The 18,420-nt window shown below is 45.0% G+C and overlaps 1 protein-coding gene across 10 annotated transcripts in view; it reads left to right on the top strand.

Moving 5' to 3' along the window:
* The window catches only part of PRRC2C (proline rich coiled-coil 2C), a 66,664-nt gene that overhangs the window by 45,310 nt on the left and 2,934 nt on the right, over positions 1-18,420 (top strand). For all 10 annotated transcript variants that reach the window (XM_075616751.1, XM_075616756.1, XM_075616757.1 and 7 more), the window contains 11 exons: positions 1,243-1,504; positions 1,610-1,813; positions 2,010-2,180; positions 2,923-3,044; positions 4,097-4,215; positions 6,050-6,281; positions 7,172-7,279; positions 8,273-8,479; positions 8,932-9,035; positions 10,454-10,583; positions 17,653-17,889. In XM_075616751.1, coding sequence (XP_075472866.1) covers positions 1,243-1,504; positions 1,610-1,813; positions 2,010-2,180; positions 2,923-3,044; positions 4,097-4,215; positions 6,050-6,281; positions 7,172-7,279; positions 8,273-8,479; positions 8,932-9,035; positions 10,454-10,583; positions 17,653-17,889 — 1,896 coding nt within the window. The remainder of the gene's footprint in view (positions 1-1,242; positions 1,505-1,609; positions 1,814-2,009; positions 2,181-2,922; positions 3,045-4,096; positions 4,216-6,049; positions 6,282-7,171; positions 7,280-8,272; positions 8,480-8,931; positions 9,036-10,453; positions 10,584-17,652; positions 17,890-18,420) is intronic.

The raw sequence follows: 18,420 nt of genomic DNA, 5'->3' as shown, positions 1-18,420 counted from the left end.
ATGTTTACTTGTATTTTTTTGGGGTCTGGACTTGTCTTCTGTATATTGTATGTAAAATACAAAACATCAAAAAAAATATTTTTAACAAAGTTTTACTGCTGTATTTCCACCTGTAGAAATACACTGTAACTCTTTGAGCCACCTTGTTTAGTATGTCCGCCATCAAGATCTAAATACACAGCGATTTAAATCAGAGAATAGTATTGTTGCACTGGAAAAGTGAGAAGTCTGGAGGTCAATTGGTTTTGCGAAGTAGCCCATCAGTAGCTGCCTTCCAATCTGCTGGTGTAGGTCCTGTCATGTCAGTTCACAATACAGATAGGTGACGTGTTGTGGCATTCCATTAAACGGCACACTGAGTATGTGCTGTTGTGAGATGCATCATTGAAGAGCCCCTGCTTTCTTGCAGTGTTCACATTCAATTATTACTTTGGGATGCATTATGAATGGTTTGTTGGAGTTTTGTCCAAATCATTTAAATAAGAATTTTGTTTTTTTAATTTCTATCTTGGAGGAACCGGCACACAATGTTGACTCATTTATGTTTTCGCTGCTTGAGTTGTATTCTGCGTACACAGAAAGTTTCCTATGCGGTTGTGTGTTGGAATAGGACGCCTGTGAATGTCGGGTGCTCACTGCTGGAATGGGTTTCATTATTGCCAATGTAATACACTGCAAGCTCCTCTGCACCAGAGTGGTTTCTAGACTAATTTCTGTGTTGTTATCCTGAATTGTACTATGTAACTATTCCTGTCGTATCAGTTTGTGTGGTTTATTCGATCATTATTCCTATTGCATGGTTACAATCCCTAAAAATGACTTCTGAAGTTAGTTAAACTCATTCTAATTGTTGGGAGGGTCGTAATGACACTTCCCGTAAGAAAATACTCCTCAGCAATGCTTTTAATGGCCGTCCTTTTTAACTTTCCAAATGCAACAACAATCTTAACATCCCTGACTGTGAGGCTCTAGAGATACATGTGGTGACATCGGACCTGGTCACCCTTCCATCAAGCCCAGCCATTCTCACTCACACATATATATCTATATTAGTACATACATACACCTACACGCATGCACATAAATGCGCACACGCACCATCGCAGAATTTAATGTTTTAAGGAGCGTTTGATTGTTTATACATGTGTGGAACTGTGGGCCGATGTATAAACCCTGATTTTTCCGAGGACTATAGGTCTGAAGAAAGTTGAATTATGACCTGTCGTTTTTGTCTTCCCCCAGATGGAGTCTGCTCGCAAGGCATGGGAGAACTCTCCCAGTGTTGCGGAGAAAGGATCCCCAATCACCTCAGTGGCGCCTCCCATTCCCAACACCGTGGTAGTGGGTGCCACCACCAGCGCCAGCAGCGGAGTAGGGGGAGCTTCAGCAAGCAGTGGTAACCCAGGTCCCCCTGCTCCAGGCAGTATACCATACAACTCCTTCTCCAGTGCATCAATGCCTCCTATTCCTGTGGCATCAGTCACACCAACAACTTCCTTATCAGGTACAATAGCAGCAGAACTAAGAACTAGCTGAAGGGTGGTGTGTATACCACCAATTTAGTTATTCTTGCGTTGGACTAACTGCTTCATTTCTTTCACTTTTCTAGGAGCTGGGACTTACACAACCTCATCCCTGAGCACAAAGACTACCACCAATTCTGACCCTCCAAACATCTGCAAAGTGAAGCCACAGCAGCTCCAGAGTAATGCTAGCATGCCCTCTGCGAGCCACTTCTCCCAGCTTAGCTGTATGCCATCACTCATGGCCCAGCAGCAGAGTCCACAGGTGTATGTGTCTCAGTCTGCGGCAGGTAAGCAATCATCTTTCTCACATGTAATTATTAGACAATGCGGCGCCTATGCAAGTAGGACAAATATCCCTGCAAGTTGGCAGTTGTGATCAAGGCCTATTATATTTCTGCATAATGTGAGAAGCGTACAAAAATACAAAGTAGTACCAAGCAACCCTTGAATCATTGCAAAAAAATAAATCGCATTTATTCACAGGCCGAATAAGGCAAAAAGAAAATGAAAACGGGCCAATGAATGCAGAGTTCAAAGGGCAACGCCACACACAAACGCAAGTTCATAAAGCATACTTGGCTCCATTATACTCTCAAGAGCAGTGGGGCACATGCAATCCTACCCAAGTGTTGCAAAGGTCTCATAACGTTTCAGGTAACAGACCCTTCAGATAAAAACTGTTTGTTTTTCTCTCCCCCCCCCCCCTCCCTCCCCTCAAGTTTGCTGTTTACCATTTTTTGGTGTGCCCTCCACATGTTTTGAGAATTATTACATTGGCACGAGCTTAACATTCTGTAAACCGGTTCTCCAGCTGTTTCTTATATGTAAAGCAAATCTGTGGACCACAGCGTTTAACTACATTGATTATAGATGCATAGATTGGCAAGACATTGTAAGCGTATGCATTCTTTGATCAGATAATTGCATTGTATTGAGCATTAGCCATCAAAGACCATGGGACAGCCCTTGTGGCTGGGTATATTTAGCCAATTGTAAAGGTGGAATTCATTAAAGATGTCTCCCTTCTGGGCCAGAGTTCACACACAGCCAGAATTAACCGTCCGTCTAAACTTCGTGTTGAATTGAGACCTATAAGCCATATACATTGAAGCTTGGACGTTGGATGTCTTGTGCATAGCTGCTTTTCAAAGCAATATTGAGACTTTTTAAGCTAAATTCTGGTACTGGATGGGGGGGAAATCTCGCATGAACTTTGCCACTACAATTTTTTCAGGGCTTAAAAAAAATGTGGTTTAAATACACCATGCCGGTGGATTTGCCTCTTCTGGCTTCACTTCAGTCCAGCAAATGAACGATCCTACCTGCCATTAATAATGATTGCATACTGTCTGGCAATGAAAGGAACTGATATCTAAAATGTTGTTTCATGGCACAGGGCCTGGGGCACAGATTCCAGCCTTCTATATGGACACCAGTCACCTGTTCAACACCCAGCATGCTCGCTTAGGTCCCCCGACACTAACCCAGCAGCAAGGATTCCAGCCCGGACTATCCCAGGTGAGTTACATAGCGCTGCCAGTTAGTCATTGCAGCAAGGAAGACAGGCAAATGTCTGTATTTCCGTAAAGCAGGATAGAAGTCAAATCTGCAGTTCATAGTTTGAACAGTCTAGCATCAAGTAGTAACACATAAATTGAAAGTTCCATAATAAGGTATTTGGGCATCTTAACACCCGTTTTCTACCATGAATTGACCCTATGTACATTTTGTTGCAATGCTTTGCGTACCTAGGACCACAAAGGAGTTTAATCCCTCTTGCTGCACCGCTTCCCAAAAGAGGGCTTTATGTATGTTTCCCAGCACAGCTCTTATCTTACAGATGAAGCCCGAATCCCGATTAATCTTCCCCCAAACCTGCTGTAAATAAATCTCTATTTTGCCGCAGCTAGGGCTGCTCCGCAGCTAGCAATCTGTGTGAACATGGTTTGCTAGCAATGAGAAATGAGTTGAGACAGATGTATAAGAAGGAAGATGCATGTAGGGGGAATTGCAGGGGCTAGGATCCCTCCACCATTGTAAGATAAAACATATGTTCCCACGGGGGGTTGTAAGCCTGTTAATAGAAAGTACAGCCTTTGCCTGTCAGGCCTCGTCTCCACTGCTCGCGGCTGCTTGCGCGCGCCTGCAGAAAGCGCAGTGTGTGGCCACCTTTCCCAAAAGACAAGATTTTTGGCCCAATGGCTACATCATGACAGCGGTTCAGCCAATGAAAGCGAACCAGCCGTGTGAGGTCATGGCCACATCTCCCTGGGGCCGTAGCCTAGATCTTGCCTTGGCTCCCCCTGCTCTTCTCTGACTGCCAAGACGCGCAACCCCTAGACCACAGATCGCGGCTGAAACGGGTGCATACGCCGCCAGGTATTCCGCCGCACGTTTACGCAGTGACTGGGGCCGTAGCCTTAGTGCTGTGGCAAAGTGAATCCATTTGTGCAATGTCATGCTCTTTACTTGATAAAACCATCTCTTCCATATTTCTATTGGAAGACCAAAACGTTCTCACTTCTAGGAAGGTGTAAATGTTACTTTTTATTTATAACCTTTTCTTTTAGATCCCAATCCCCATCTACGCGCCTCTCCAAGGCCAGCATCAGGCCCAGCTTGGTTTAGCACCGGGCCCCTCTGTATCCCAAGCCCAAGAGTTGTTTACCTCCTCTTTACAACCATACAGGTACGTAAAGTTACGGTTTATAATTTGCATTGTTTCTGCTAACTAGGGTATAGTGCATTGCACTCTTAATACTCACGTTTCCTCATTGCTAGAATAGAAACCGCTTACATTCCTAATATGAGAACATACCATGTGAACAAATTAATTGACTAAAAGAATACACAAGCTTATGCGGGAATGGAGGGGGAAGTGCCCCCGTGCAGGTGAAGGTTGGCCTCAGTGTGTCTGGGGAAACAGTGGCACCCCGACAGCAGCCTCTGCATCGGGCGCAAGGGGCCTCACAGCACCAGCCTCCCTACCGCGCAGTGGAAGTGATGGAAGAGAGAAATTCAACTCTGCGTCAGCTGTGTGACCAGACTGATACTAATACCGCTGTAATGAAAAAATTGCACAAATCGCCTTCATTTGTTATTACCGTGGTATTGCCATCACACCGGTATATTGCCCAATTGAACTACCGGATTTTAGCGCGTGTTTGCGCTTGTGTTTGCCTTGCCTCAACACATACTGGTAATCGTAAAATGTATTTGCTTGCGGGGGAAAAAAGGGATGGTACTAAAGGTGAGATAATATCTCTAAGGCCGGGGCCATGGTACAAAATACATCGCTAAGCTGCGCTGACGCTCATGCTCTCCTGCTCAAGCAGGAGCCTTTTTGTGTCCTGGCATGAGCGTTGGCGCGTGTGCTTGTGAGGCGGGGCTAGCGCGCCACGGTGCTAACGTCACGGAGTGCCATTGGCTTTTGCCGGTCACGTGACCGTCCCTCCGCTTCCCTCTGCGCGAAAAATTTATTTATCTGTCGGCTGCAATTCCGCACGCCTGCGGAAGCGTCTACCAAAGCCCCACACAGCCCGGATGCAGGAGGTAAGTTTCTTGGCTCAGCGCTGTATTTTTTTACCATGGCCCCAATGCCTAAGCAAGACCCCACAGTGTTGCTCTGTCTGTCATATGGTGATTCCACTGAGCTCTGTTTTCTGTCCTGTATCTGTGGGCTGTCTTAAGTGATTCTGATATTCAGCTTCTTAAGTGTTTTCCGATGGAGCCCTGAATTCTACGTAAAGCTTACTAGCTTTATCCATACCAGTCCCTGTAATGTGACTGTAATTATGGAACAATACTTTCACACAATGCACTCTTGTGTATTAAATGTATTTGTTACAAATGGCCATTCAACGGACTCAAACTGCGATTATTCACTCCATTACTTACACATTGCGTGGCATGTCTCGTGTTTATAATCTCAGTCCTAGAAGGAAACGTCCATATTATTGACACAGATTACAGCTGCCGCCCTTTGTCATGTAATGTGGGTGCATATTTATGGGAGAATCAATCCATGACCATTCAGGGATATTTCTAGGAAAGTAAGGTGTGTTCGTGTGTTCGTGTGTGTGTGTGTTCGTGTGTGTGTGTGTTCGTGTGTGTGTGTGTGTTGGTGTGTGTGTTGGTGTGTGTGTTGGTGTGTGTGTTGGTGTGTGTGTTGGTGTGTGTGTTGGTGTGTGTGTTGGTGTGTGTGTTGGTGTGTGTGTTGGTGTGTGTGTTCGTGTTCTATATAGCGCTGTACATAAACTTCTGCAGGCACAAGGAGTACCTGTCCTAAAGACCTTAGTCTAATAGTGGTGCTTGAGGCGGTGATTTGCCCAAATTGATTAGGTGAACTGACACTTGAATTTGAATCTGATTTACCCCCTTGAAAAATGTCCACCATGCTGGACCGAAATGTTGGTTAAGATGAATAAACCACAAACCGCTTAAATTCCATTGGAGGATTACTTTCCTCTTTACCCCAATGTCAAAGGAACAGTTTTCCTAACACAGTTACTTCTGTTTTACAGATCCCAGCAAGCATTTCTACAGAGCAGTTTGTCTCAACCCTCTACTGTCGTACTGTCTGGGGCCGCCTTACACAACTTCGCGGGGGTTCAACACCAAGATCTGGCCAAGGCTCAGTCCAGCCTAGCTTATCAGCAGACCAGCAGTGCACAAGCTATCCCCATCCTTTATGAGCACCAGCTGAGCCAGTCTGGAATGGGCGGACCCCAACTAATTGATACTCACATGCTCCAGGTAGGAAGTTCACTCCATTAGACATGATGCTGTAAGCATCAGAAGAGGCATACTCCAATGACCAATCTGCAATTAGTGACGTGGATTTTTTTTTAAGCCACAATGCTTCCCGGGGGTTGCCCTTGGACTTGTTAAAAATGTGGCCAGGAAAACACAAGCAACGCCGCTTTATTTATCCATCTGAACTGTCACCGAGCTCGGATTCTTGTTTTTAAGTTCTGTGTGACTCATTGGATCAAATACAGTGGGTGGGGGGAAAACGGGCAGCACGGATTTCTGCTTAAAATTCCTCACGAAAATTTTACACATTTAAGCCATTGAGGAGACTGAATGTTTCTGATACTCTGGTATGATCCTCTAAGTATTTTGAGGTGATCTGACTTGTGTAGCTAGAAATATCACTGCACTAATCGCTTGATATACCATTTCTTATTTCAAATCCAGCTTTGTTATTCTTGGGTGGGTTAAGAAATTTTTTTGTTTGCACTAAAGATTTGCTCCATATTTCTCATCTAAAACTAGATGACAAACAACCTTTGATATGAGTTCATGGTTTCTCTCCGCAAATACCTTATACCCTAACGCAAGCAGACATTTTAACTGTCATTTTTTGGCTTTTTCTGATGGTTGGAAATTGGATGGTCAGAAGTACTTGAACCATGTAGAGAGCTTTTTTCTTAAAGGGTTCTTTTTTTTTTTTTTTTTTTTTTTTTTTTTTTCCATCTCAATTATTTTTTATCAAACATGGTCACAATGTGCTTGCACTCAAACACTACTTGGCTTGAATAGTTTGAGTATGACCCTAGTTTATCCACAATACTTTACAGTGCGCAGCTAGCTTGATGTAGATTGCCCTTTTTTTTTTTAAATAACAAAGTTTGTCTTCCCAGGCACGTCAGGGCTTGGGTCAGCCTTCAAACCTTTACTCGGGCCAGGTCCAGCAGCCTGGTCAGACCAACTTCTACAACACAGCTCAGTCTCCCAATGCCCTCCAGCAGGTGAGGATCACATCGGCACAGGAATAATCATTCTGTAGACTCAGTGATTCTTATAAATACACTTAGTTATTTGCCACTCTTCGGGCTATTGAGCTGTCCTAGATGGCATGAACCCTTGTTAACCATGTTAGTTTTATATGTTGTCTATTTACTGGGGCATTTAACTTATAGTGATTTTTATATATAGCCGCTGGTTTAGGGAAGAAATCTATTTTTATTTTTATTCTTTCCATGCATAGTACTGACTATGTATGCAGATAATGACTTACCATGGTCACACGGAGAGATATTGGGACTCCAATGGAGTTCACCCAGTTCGTAGGCAGTGACACGATCACTGAGCTATTGATTCATCCATTGACTATTGGTGTTAGCATGAGCTGTTGTCATTGGGTCTCCATATCTGATACTGAAAGAAGAAAGTTTCGAGTTGGAACACTGGTTATATTTGGGTTTGCTTTCTACAGCTGCAGTATAATTTTGAGCATAACATAACTGCCTGTCTTGTGATTTAGTAGAGACTCCTTTTGGATATATATTTAATAAGCTAGTTATTCAGTACATATCCAGGCATTCTTTGTACATTCACAATCAGTATAATATCTGAATTAAGAAAATAAAACCTTAGTGGCTCGCTGTACGTGAACACTGGTATATTTTAAATCTATTTAGATCTTACAGCAGCGAAAACAAAATCACTGTTCTAAATCCTTTCACGTACACACTATCTTTCACCAAGCTGGAAATCTCTAGCGCCTCGCATAGCATAAGCCACGTCTGCAGGTTACTTCTGTATGTTATTTTATTCCTCTGCTGTCAGAGAAGATTGTAAAGGAACTTAATACTGAACTGCTTAATCAAAGTTCTCGTGATACATTACTGGCCCTTCCAGCAGTGCCCAAGTTAAATTCCTTGGACTTGACTTCTGACTCTGAAAGAGGGTTTAGCTGTTGGGGATCACAGTTTGCTATATTCTTTATTCCGGGCTTCCAGATGACTGTACCATTACAAGGATCGCAGCTCTCTATGTCCAACTTTGGCTCCACGGCTGGGCAGCAGATGATAGCATTACCTCAAACTATGCAGCCAGGACCCCAGGCTCAGCACCAGAATCTCTCCAGGGCGGGCCAAGTGAACCAGGCTTACCGAGGCCTAATCCCTGCAGGCAATCAGCATGGCATGATTGCTGCACCTGGCAAGGTGAGAGCAACAATACAAATGGAACATTAAAATGTGTGCATTCTTTATAAGGATCACTTATCATCCCTCATCTACAAAATGTACACACACAGGAAACAGATGCAAACTGAGCTACACATGTTTTTTTCACACATTTATACAGTGGCATGGACTAATTCGGCACGTTATAGGACAGTATTGCAAATTAAGTCTTAACAATTTCTGCGGCTTAGGCAGGACCACTCTTACAATCTCATACAAGAAGCTGGATCCGTTTGGTATGTCCCCTGGGTGCACCCATACTGGTCAACACACAAAAACTCTTTAAGGAAATTTTATTGAAAAATATGGGAGTTCTCATCTTCCATTGACTCATTCTGTCTAGGGATTTATTTTTTTCAGCCAATTTAGTGGGTGTTCTTCATAAATGAGTTTGCCAGTATGGTTGCACTGTGTCTTGCTTCTCTCTCCAGATGACTGATATGGACCTGAAGCCTTATGGCAGTGGCTTGGATCATGTGAAACCTGGTACGCCTCCCATCCCTGGCAGAAGCACTCCCACCTCCAGCCCCTTTCGGTGAGTCTGAACACTGGATACTTGCCATTTTTAAAGACTGTTGCCATCTCGGGGCCTGTGTTGGCTTTTTCTAGCATAGTATAACCGTAACACCAATCTCCATTCATTCTTGGTTCCCCTGAATTTTGCAACACAAAGACCATGCACAGGTTGAGACTAGTTCTGCAAACAATTATCAGCTGGTACTTGCTAAATTATCAGTATTTCTTAGTGTAATTACTACTAAACAGGTCAATAATAAATGTAGTCTTGTGCCCCACTAGAAATTCATATACTCAGTATAAAATAAGGTGGGTATTTTTCATCTATCAAAAAGCATGATGCTGTAAAAGCTGTAAAAATGTTACAACAAAGATTCAGTTATCAAATGAGTTTATTCAGAGTGCACACAGTGGAGACAGCTTCAAAACAAAAAGCTCTCTCCCAGATAACACAGTATGCCATATATTTATACCCTAAAAACTAAAGCTCCACCCCTTTATAGGGGGGCTTGCACGTCACTAAATATTACCTCATTTTGTAATACATAACAATACTAAAGCTGATGTCATTTTGTAATACATAATAATACTGAATAACTGTATGTAAGCTAAAAATCATTATGGGGTTAAATGTGATGTCAGTTCTGCCACTTGGCACATTGTATGAGAAACTGAGCTTATCTTACAGGCTTCTCATTATATCTGGCCTGTTTACACTTTCAATTTGAAGCTGATTGGATGAGGAAAGATCAATAAAGTCAGCTAGGAGCGAAAACATTCCATGTCTGTTTCACACGTTCATTCACACAGAAATAAGACTCACAAAGACACGACAAGATGGCGGACTAAAATATTCAAACAAAATGGCTTCATCCTAATGCTGTTATGTCAGACCCCCTAATGTCTCAACTTCGTCAGTGCACATCAAAAGTGTTTTATAAAAGCAATATGTTTTTAAGCCTTGCTCTGCCATTTTAATTTGATCCTAAGTGGTACTACAACTTTGTCATTTCAACAAAATATATCCGCAGTGGATTGCTAGTTCCACTAAAAAATAAAAAAAAAAGCCAAGACCCTGACCTAAAAAAAATGATATTCCCAGATCTGATTCTGACACAAGCGGAGGTTGAAGTGAACGGCCTTCTTCTAATTTCCGTTTTGGTGGATTCAAATCACCGCCACAATCCACTGAATAGTATTTGAAGGGCCGCACTGAATTTCTTGTTATGGCAAACATCTTGTTTGACTTTTTGTATACCTTTATTTTGTTGTTTTGCTGTCATCTCATATTTGTGTAAATAAATTAGAAGCTGCCCAGGATTATATTGTTTCCTCTCTCCCTATGCACGTCATTTTTATTTATTTTTGGGTACGTTCTCTGCCATTTGATTTGATGAACTGAGTATGAGATTTAATCTGATTCTTCCTTTCCTTTAGTGCAAGTTCCACCAGCCCCAACAGCCAGTCCAGTAAAATGAACAGTCTGGTTTACCAAAAGCACCAGTATACATCCACAGCAGCTGGTGTACGGATGGGTCAGCCACACTTCACACAGTTCCCTCCCCAGGTAAAACATCTGTTGACCCCAGGTTTGGAAAGAGAATCTAGTTAGTCCCAGCAGATTTACATACAGGCATACCCCGCATTAACGTACGCAATGGGTCCAGAGCATGTATGTAAAGCGAAAATGTACTTAAGTGAAAAAAGGTTGTGCTTCACTTTATCGATGCATGTACTGTACTGCAATTGTGCATAACTGATGTAATTAACGCATTTGTAACAGGCTCTATAGTCTCCCCGCCTGCGCACAGCTTCGGGACAGGTAGGGAGCCGGTATTGCTGTTCAGGACGTGCTGACAGGCGCATGCGAGTTTGCTTATTGGGGGATATGTACTTACTCGCGAGTGTAATTAAAGTGAGTGACCTTAAACCGGGGTATGCCTGTACTGCAGATACATTGATTCACAGCACTATCTGTAGAATATTTTACTTGGATGAGTTTACCAGTGACCTACAGAAAACCTAAAAAATGGGTCGGAGCAAGAACCGATGACAAACTTCAGTGACCTCTAATGTATCATCACAAGTAATGGCTTGCCAACTTCTCTAAATTATTCCCTGGCCGACAGTTTCACTGGCTCTCATCCAACTTTCACAGTTTGACACTACTGCTTCTCGCTGGTAAAATCTGTAGAAGCTGCTGTGATTAGGTGGTATTTTATGTAAACCACCTTCTGTTTAAAATATGCCATTTGGTTTGTTCATGACGTTAACATTCTGCAGGCATGAAATTGACCACTATTGTTCAGTGCATCCTGAGTGATTCTGAAGTCAATCATTTTTTCTTAAAGCTCCATGTTGGTTTCAGCATAACTTTATGTATTCTGTTCGGTGGCTCTCAGCATATGTTATGACGGTGTGCTGTGGTTTTCAGACTACAACATTTCAGGTTAAAGTTCCTGACCCGTCTGGCAGCAAACATGTTAAAAATAAGAATAAGGGGGGGGGGGGCGTGTCCAGCAGCCGGGCAGAGCAGTCACACGGCTACAGCGCTCCGTGCAGGGCCGCGGGGAAAGTGGCTGTGGGACCCGCAGGAGTGCCCCGGATAAACGGGGAACCCCCCCGAGTACACCCGACGCCCGCTCCCACCAACGAGCGACGGCAGGGATCACGGTAGAGACTGGAGACGCTCGGTCTCACTACGCCTCTCACTGTGTGCCCAAGATGGCCACCGGAGCCGTGCGGCCTGAGTAGGGTGGACCGGCGGAGTCCTGAGGGAAGTGGGGCAGCCCGTGGAGGAAGGTGTGTACCCCCCCCCCCCCTCCTCGGTGGTGCTTGGAGGATCCTCCCACGCTGCACACGAACGGGCGTATAGCGTAGGCAGCCCGCAGCGGAGGAGAGCCCCGGTTCTCCCCCCCTCCTCCCTAGAGTAATCACTAGTCCTAGAGGGCTCACCGCAGGGACACCCGATCGGGTGATTGAGGGGGGGGGGGGGGGAATCAACTTTCCCTGGATGGTCTGCAGCACAGGGTGCGGGGGAGGAGGGCTGTTGAATAACTGCAGCCCTGCAAAGTGTGGCCGAGGCAGAACGGAGGCCATAAAACAAGGGACTCGATAGACCTGCATATGCATAAAAGTCCCACAGAGACAATCAGACCCTCATTCAAAATGATTAAAGGCTAGGTCCGGGGGGGGGGGGGAGACTTCCGGTGTAGTGGACCAGTGTGGCAGCATTGTAAGAGAGCTCTAGGAGCCCGTGCGGATAAAGTGACAAGCATCTTTCCCCCAAAATATCGGGCCAAAAGTTGCTATAATTTGGCAGGGAAAAAAAAAACTCCAACATGTCCTGAGGAGGAAAAACACAAACCTCGAAGGGAGTCAACAAGTATTTCTCGCCGGCGTCACGAGTATCGGGGACCCAACCCGTCGAGCAAGATGGCGCCTAAGCTCAAAGAAAAGATTCAAGGAGGCTGACGGAGGGATCCGCAGCAGAGGGGAATGTCACCCGAGCATACCTAGAAGAAATGCTGGAGGGAATGCTGTCATCCTCTCATGACAAACTATACAGATCCCTCCAGCAGGACTTTAAAAATCTTGCCTCCGAGCTAAAGGAGGAAATTGGCAGCCTCACGAGGAGAAGAGCAGACCTGGAGAACAGGTTAGATGCGGCCCTCCACGCGCAAACAGGCAGACGAGGAGATTATTCGCCTCGGCGCCGAGGTTTCCTGCCTAAAAGAGAGCCTGGAGTATCAGGAGAACCGGGACCGTAGGCAAAACCTGAGGATCCGCAATGTCCCTGAAGAGGTTCTTCCTGACCTCCTTAGGCCATATCTGATGGACCTTTTCAAAAGTGTCTGCGACGGTCTGGAGGAGAGAGATCTGGAGCTGGACCGAGCTCATCGCGCGCTTGCCCCCAAATCAGGCGACCCAAAAAGAAGGGACGTGATTGTGCGTATGCACAGTTACTCCACTAAGGAAAAAATAACAGCCTGCACGGACAAAAACGTGATTGAGTTTCAAGAAGAACCCCTACAAATTTTTAACGACCTCGCTAGGGCGACTAATGAGAGGCGCCGAGAGTTAAAACCTCTAACTACGCTACTATGAGAGAAAGGTATAAACTACAGATGGGGATTCCTGTTTCGGCTAATTGTGACGGGAAACGGCAGACAACTATCCATCAGACAACCGGAGGATATGCCACAATTCGCACGCGAGCTTGGCGTTGAACTTCCGGCCCCGCAGAGATCGGACTCTCGGCGACCTGGCCGCGGGGGGGGGGGGAGGCCCGTCAGGGCTTCAGAGAGGCTTAAGGCAAGTGGTGGTTTGGAACACCGACCCAGACTTGTTGGTTGTCTATTGAAATGTACTATGCGAAAACGCCTTCTCTGCCAACAGGTTTGTGGGCTGGTGAGAGAAGAGATACAGTCAAAGAAAATAGAACTCGAAGCGATGAGACATACGTGGGAGATTTGGACAAAAACCAAAAATAAATTCGGATTGCTATCCCCCGTCTCACAGCTTACTCCGCTGTTTGACAATCCGGAGTTTCCCCCAGGTTGCGATTCCAATCAATTCAACCAATTGAAAACAAGGGCTATCAGGGTAATTGCTGACCTGTTAAACAACGGTAAACTGTTGAGCTTTCAGGAGCTTCGAGCTAAGTATGAGATACCAGATCTAAATTTATTTAAGTACTGAGGTTGGAGTTCCCCTCTATGTCAGAGTTCGAGGTGTTATGTAGCAAAGGCGTCTACCAAAAAGGCCTAATAACAAAGATCTACGGGAGTCTAGAGTCAAAAGCGGACTCCGCTGATCATGATTATATGTTGAGATGGGCCAATGACCTCAATATTGAAATTGACAAAGAGGATTGGGAGGTCATATGGGAGTTTGCTTCGAAAACATCCATATGCACTACATTCAAAGAAAACATTTATAAAATCATGTATTATTGGTACCTCACCCCAGCGCGCCTTAAACAGATATTCCCTCTGGTGTCTGACCTCTGTTGGAGGGGATGTGGACAAAAGGGAGACATGGCCCACATATGGGGGACATGTCCGGGTATCCAGAATTATTGGAAAATGATTCAATCTATCATTGAGGAGATCACAGAACTCCAGATCCCTATAGACCCTCTGGTCTTTTTATTAGCTAAACCGGTGGCAGATATAGACCCTCCGATGAGAAGACTAAAATATCTTTTATTCTCACGGCAGCCAGATGCGCTATTGCGGCCTCCTGGAAGAAATTGGCCCCATCCCCCAAACGTGCAGTTGAAAGGAGAATTAGCGAGGTTATGGAAATGGAAAAAATGACGGTATTTTTAAATCAGTCCACTGACCGTTTCTACGGGACCTGGGACCTATGGATAACTGAGGGCCGGACGGGCTTGAGACGCGACACTGGGGGGAGCCCGTGGGCCCTTCCTCCCCCCCCCCCCCCCCGTCGTCGTCTTCTTTTTCTGTCTACCCATTACTTTTTCCCTCTTAATATCTTGGGATCTAGACCCACCACTACACCAGGTTGATTTTCTTTGTTTAGGAGAAAGTTGGTCATGTATACAGATGGGTGGATAAAACGCAAATTTTTGGACCTTATTAACTAATAAGAAAGGAAGTACCTCAAATACATGCTATAATCATTTTATTTGTATAGGTTTCGGTGAACCACTGTATTTGATTTATACATTCTGTAATCCGTACTCAAGCTAATGTTGCATTATCCTTCCCTGTCTAAACTGAATAAAAATTTAAGTACAAAAAAAAAATAAGAATAAAAAGTCAAAGCAGGCAGATACATCAGATGTATTACAGCACATTTAACGTATACTGTCAAAATGAACTACCCTATTTCCTCGATTCTAAGACGCCATCGATTCTAAGACGCACCCTTGATTTAATAAAAAAAAATGTGGGGAAAAAAAACCCAATATATTAAAAGTGCAGATTTTTTTTTTTTTTAAAGCAAACAGTAGCATACATTTATCTGCACTAGAGAGAGGCAGACACAGAATGGGGAGAGAGAGAGAGACAGTATCGGTTGAGCAGAGAGAGAATGGATGGGGGGAGGAAGGAGAGAAAAAAGGGCAGGGGGGGAGAGAAAGGAGGGAAGGGGGGAGAGAAAGGAGGGAAGGAGGGAGAGAAAGGAGGTAAGGGGGGAGAGAAAGGTGGAAAGGGGGGGAGAGAAAGGAGGGAATGGAGGGATGGGGGGAGAAGGGGATGGGGAGAAGGGAGACAGTGGAGGGGAGGGGGGGAGGGAGACAGTGGAGGGGAGGGGGGAGGGAGACGGGAGGGGGGGAAGGGAGACAGTGGAGGGGAGGGGGACACACACAGAGACACATACACAAACACACACAGAGTGACAGACACACAGAGAGAGACACATACACACACAGTGACAGAGAATCACACAGAGAGACACATACACACACAGAGTGACAGAGACACACACAGACACAAACACACACAGAGTGACAGACACACAGAGAGAGACACATACACACACAGTGACAGAGAATCACACAGAGAGACACATACACACACAGAGTGACAGAGACACACACAGACACAAACACACACAGAGTGACAGAGAATCACACAGAGAGAGACACATACACACACAGAGTGACAGAGAATCACACAGAGAGAGACACATACACACACACAGTGACAGAGAATCACACAGAGAGAGACACATACACACACAGACAGAGTGACAGAGAATCACACAGAGAGAGACACATACACACACACAGTGACAGAGAATCACACAGAGAGAGACACATACACACACAGAGTGACAGACAAGGGAGGGGTCGGAGGGCTCGTGGGGCTGGCAGCCGAAGCTGTGAGTAGCAGAGGGGGAGCGGAGGGTTCATGGGGCTGGAAGCTGTGAGTAGCAGAGGGGGGGCGGAGGGTTCATGGGGCAGGAAGCTGTGAGTAGCAGAGGGGGGGCGGAGGGTTCATGGGGCTGGAAGCTGTGAGTAGCAGAGGGGGGGCGAAGGGTTCATGGGGCAGGAAGCTGTGAGTAGCAGAGGGGGGGGCGGAGGGTTCATGGGGCAGGAAGCTGTGAGTAGCAGAGGGGGGGGGGGCGGAGGGTTCATGGGGCAGGAAGCTGTGAGTAGCAGAGGGGGGGGCGGAAGGTTCATGGGGCAGGAAGCTGTGAGTAGCAGAGGGGGGGGCGGAGGGTTCATGGGGCAGGAAGCTGTGAGTAGCAGAGGGGGGGGCGGAGGGTTCATGGGGCAGGAAGCTGTGAGTAGCAGAGGGCTCGTGGGGCTGGAAGCTGTGGTTCAAGCAGCCGGCTACCGCGCTTTTTGGAAAAACGCTGAAAGCTGCACGCCCTCCGTCTGCAGCGCCCCCAAGCAGGTTTTTTGTTTTTTTTTAGTACATCGATTATAAAACGCACCCCTATTTCAGAGATGTGAAATTGGGAAAAAAAGTGTGTCTTAGAATCGAGGAAATACGGTAATAGGTTTAAAACTAGGTAATCGTAGTAAAAAGAGAGCTCGACAAATGTAGTAAAAAAATCTGAAGGAATTTGCAAGCGTAACGTGAAGTTAAGGATTAGGCGTTTTATGGCTAGAAGGCAACAATTACCTAGTTTTCACCTATTAAACATATCCGTGTAATAAAGTTGGTCCTAGCTGGGATAGCGCCTTTTAAAACCTGACATTTTTTTCAGCAGGTGTTAACCATTTTAGGACGACGTTTCCAAAAAGTAATCTGTTAAAGCCTTGTCGATGTACACTGCACTGTACATAGAATTTAGCAGGTGCAAAGATTCCCTCCCCGAAGAGCTTACAATCTTTTTTTTTTGTGCCTGAGGGACTAGCCATTAGGGACCTACTCTGTGTCACAAGGAGAGCTGACACAGGGGTTCATCAGATGTACTCACTTCGTAGGCAGTGCTGTAACCACCAAGATACTCTTTCAGCTCAGAGCATACACATGCGTACAGTATACGCAAATAATAAATAAGCGGCGGGGTAAATGATGGAAGTGACTAGTTATACCTGTTTACATAAACCCACACGGTTATCTGTAAATGTGGCATGAATGTCAAGTATCTAAGTGAAAAGTGACAGATTAAGTGAGTTGCTTAAAAATGCTTCTCTGATATAATTTTTTTTTTTAAATGCTAGTTCAATGTTTTTTCCACTGCATTGGAAGATTTTACAAAAAATGTTTGAATAATTTGTGGCACTATTATGATTGCCCTTTAAACGATCTTTGGGGATAATTGACAGTCGTGTAACATCTGTAGTGGGAGGACTAATGGAGTCTAAATCTTGGAAAGGCCTGGATCCTATCTGCAACTGCCCACGTTGATCTAATCTTGCAGCTGGCAGCAACTTTTGTTGAATTTGTGAAATGGGTGCCTCTTTATTTTTTTTATTTTGGGTTTTTTTTTTAAAGCCCATATAAAAACTTTCAGTGCTTGGGTAACCCAAAGGGTAAAGGGTTTGAAAGTTGTAGTCAATCAGCATTTTGGACTCTGAATCAGCATAACCGATGTGAAAGTGTCAGGCAGAGAATTATACAGCTGCATATGAACACCGTAACATTCTTCCTCGTTCCAGAATGTAAATGGTGCAAAGGTTAAGCTTGTGGGTTCTGTTCTATTTCCTTCAGATGCTCTCCCAGCCTAACCTCGTCCCTCCACTGGTTCGAGGACCCCACCCAAACGCCTACCAACCTCCCGTTCAGCGTCCAACGATGGGGATGCCTAATCAGATGCCACCACAGATGCCCACTGGTCTGATGAACCATCCTCGCCTTCACCATGTGTCCCGGCCCCCTCCTATGCCACCCTCAGGGGTGCGTGTTACTCCGGCACATGCCGCAATGAGGGCCGAGCAAGATTTGAAGGTCAGTGTGGTTGGGGGAAGTTTTGTAGAGGGCTGGCATTATCTTGCACATATATGTGCACACACCCCCCCCCCCCCCCGCCCCCCTGCAGCTTTTTCCTATGGACTTCCCTCCCCAAACTCCTATTCATCTCAGAAGTTATCTTCCTTCATATATTTAGCCAGCCTATTATTCACTTCCTTGTTGCTGGATCTGCTGTCATCCTATCTAAACACAAATGCCAAACGCACGACCGAATTGACTATAGGGGTATGACTTGTGTAGAAGGCCTCGCATAATCATTACAGCAGCTAAGGATGTTCATGTTCTGTGGTTACTTGGGAAATTCCATATATCTAAAATGAACTGCTTTCAGTCTGAAATATTACAAGGTACAAACGCACACCATTTAAAGTTTACATGTGTTGTATTACAGCAAATGTAACGTATACTGCCAAAGTGAACGAATATGTTTAATAGGTTAAAACTAGGTAATTGTATTAAAAAGAAAGCTCGACAAATGTAGTTATAAATAATCTGAAGGAATTTGCA

This window comes from Ascaphus truei, chromosome 10, assembly GCF_040206685.1.
Source record: "Ascaphus truei isolate aAscTru1 chromosome 10, aAscTru1.hap1, whole genome shotgun sequence".
Lineage (NCBI taxonomy): Eukaryota > Metazoa > Chordata > Amphibia > Anura > Ascaphidae > Ascaphus > Ascaphus truei.
Note: the sequence above shows the minus strand (reverse complement) of the source record. Positions and strands in the feature narration are given on the sequence as shown.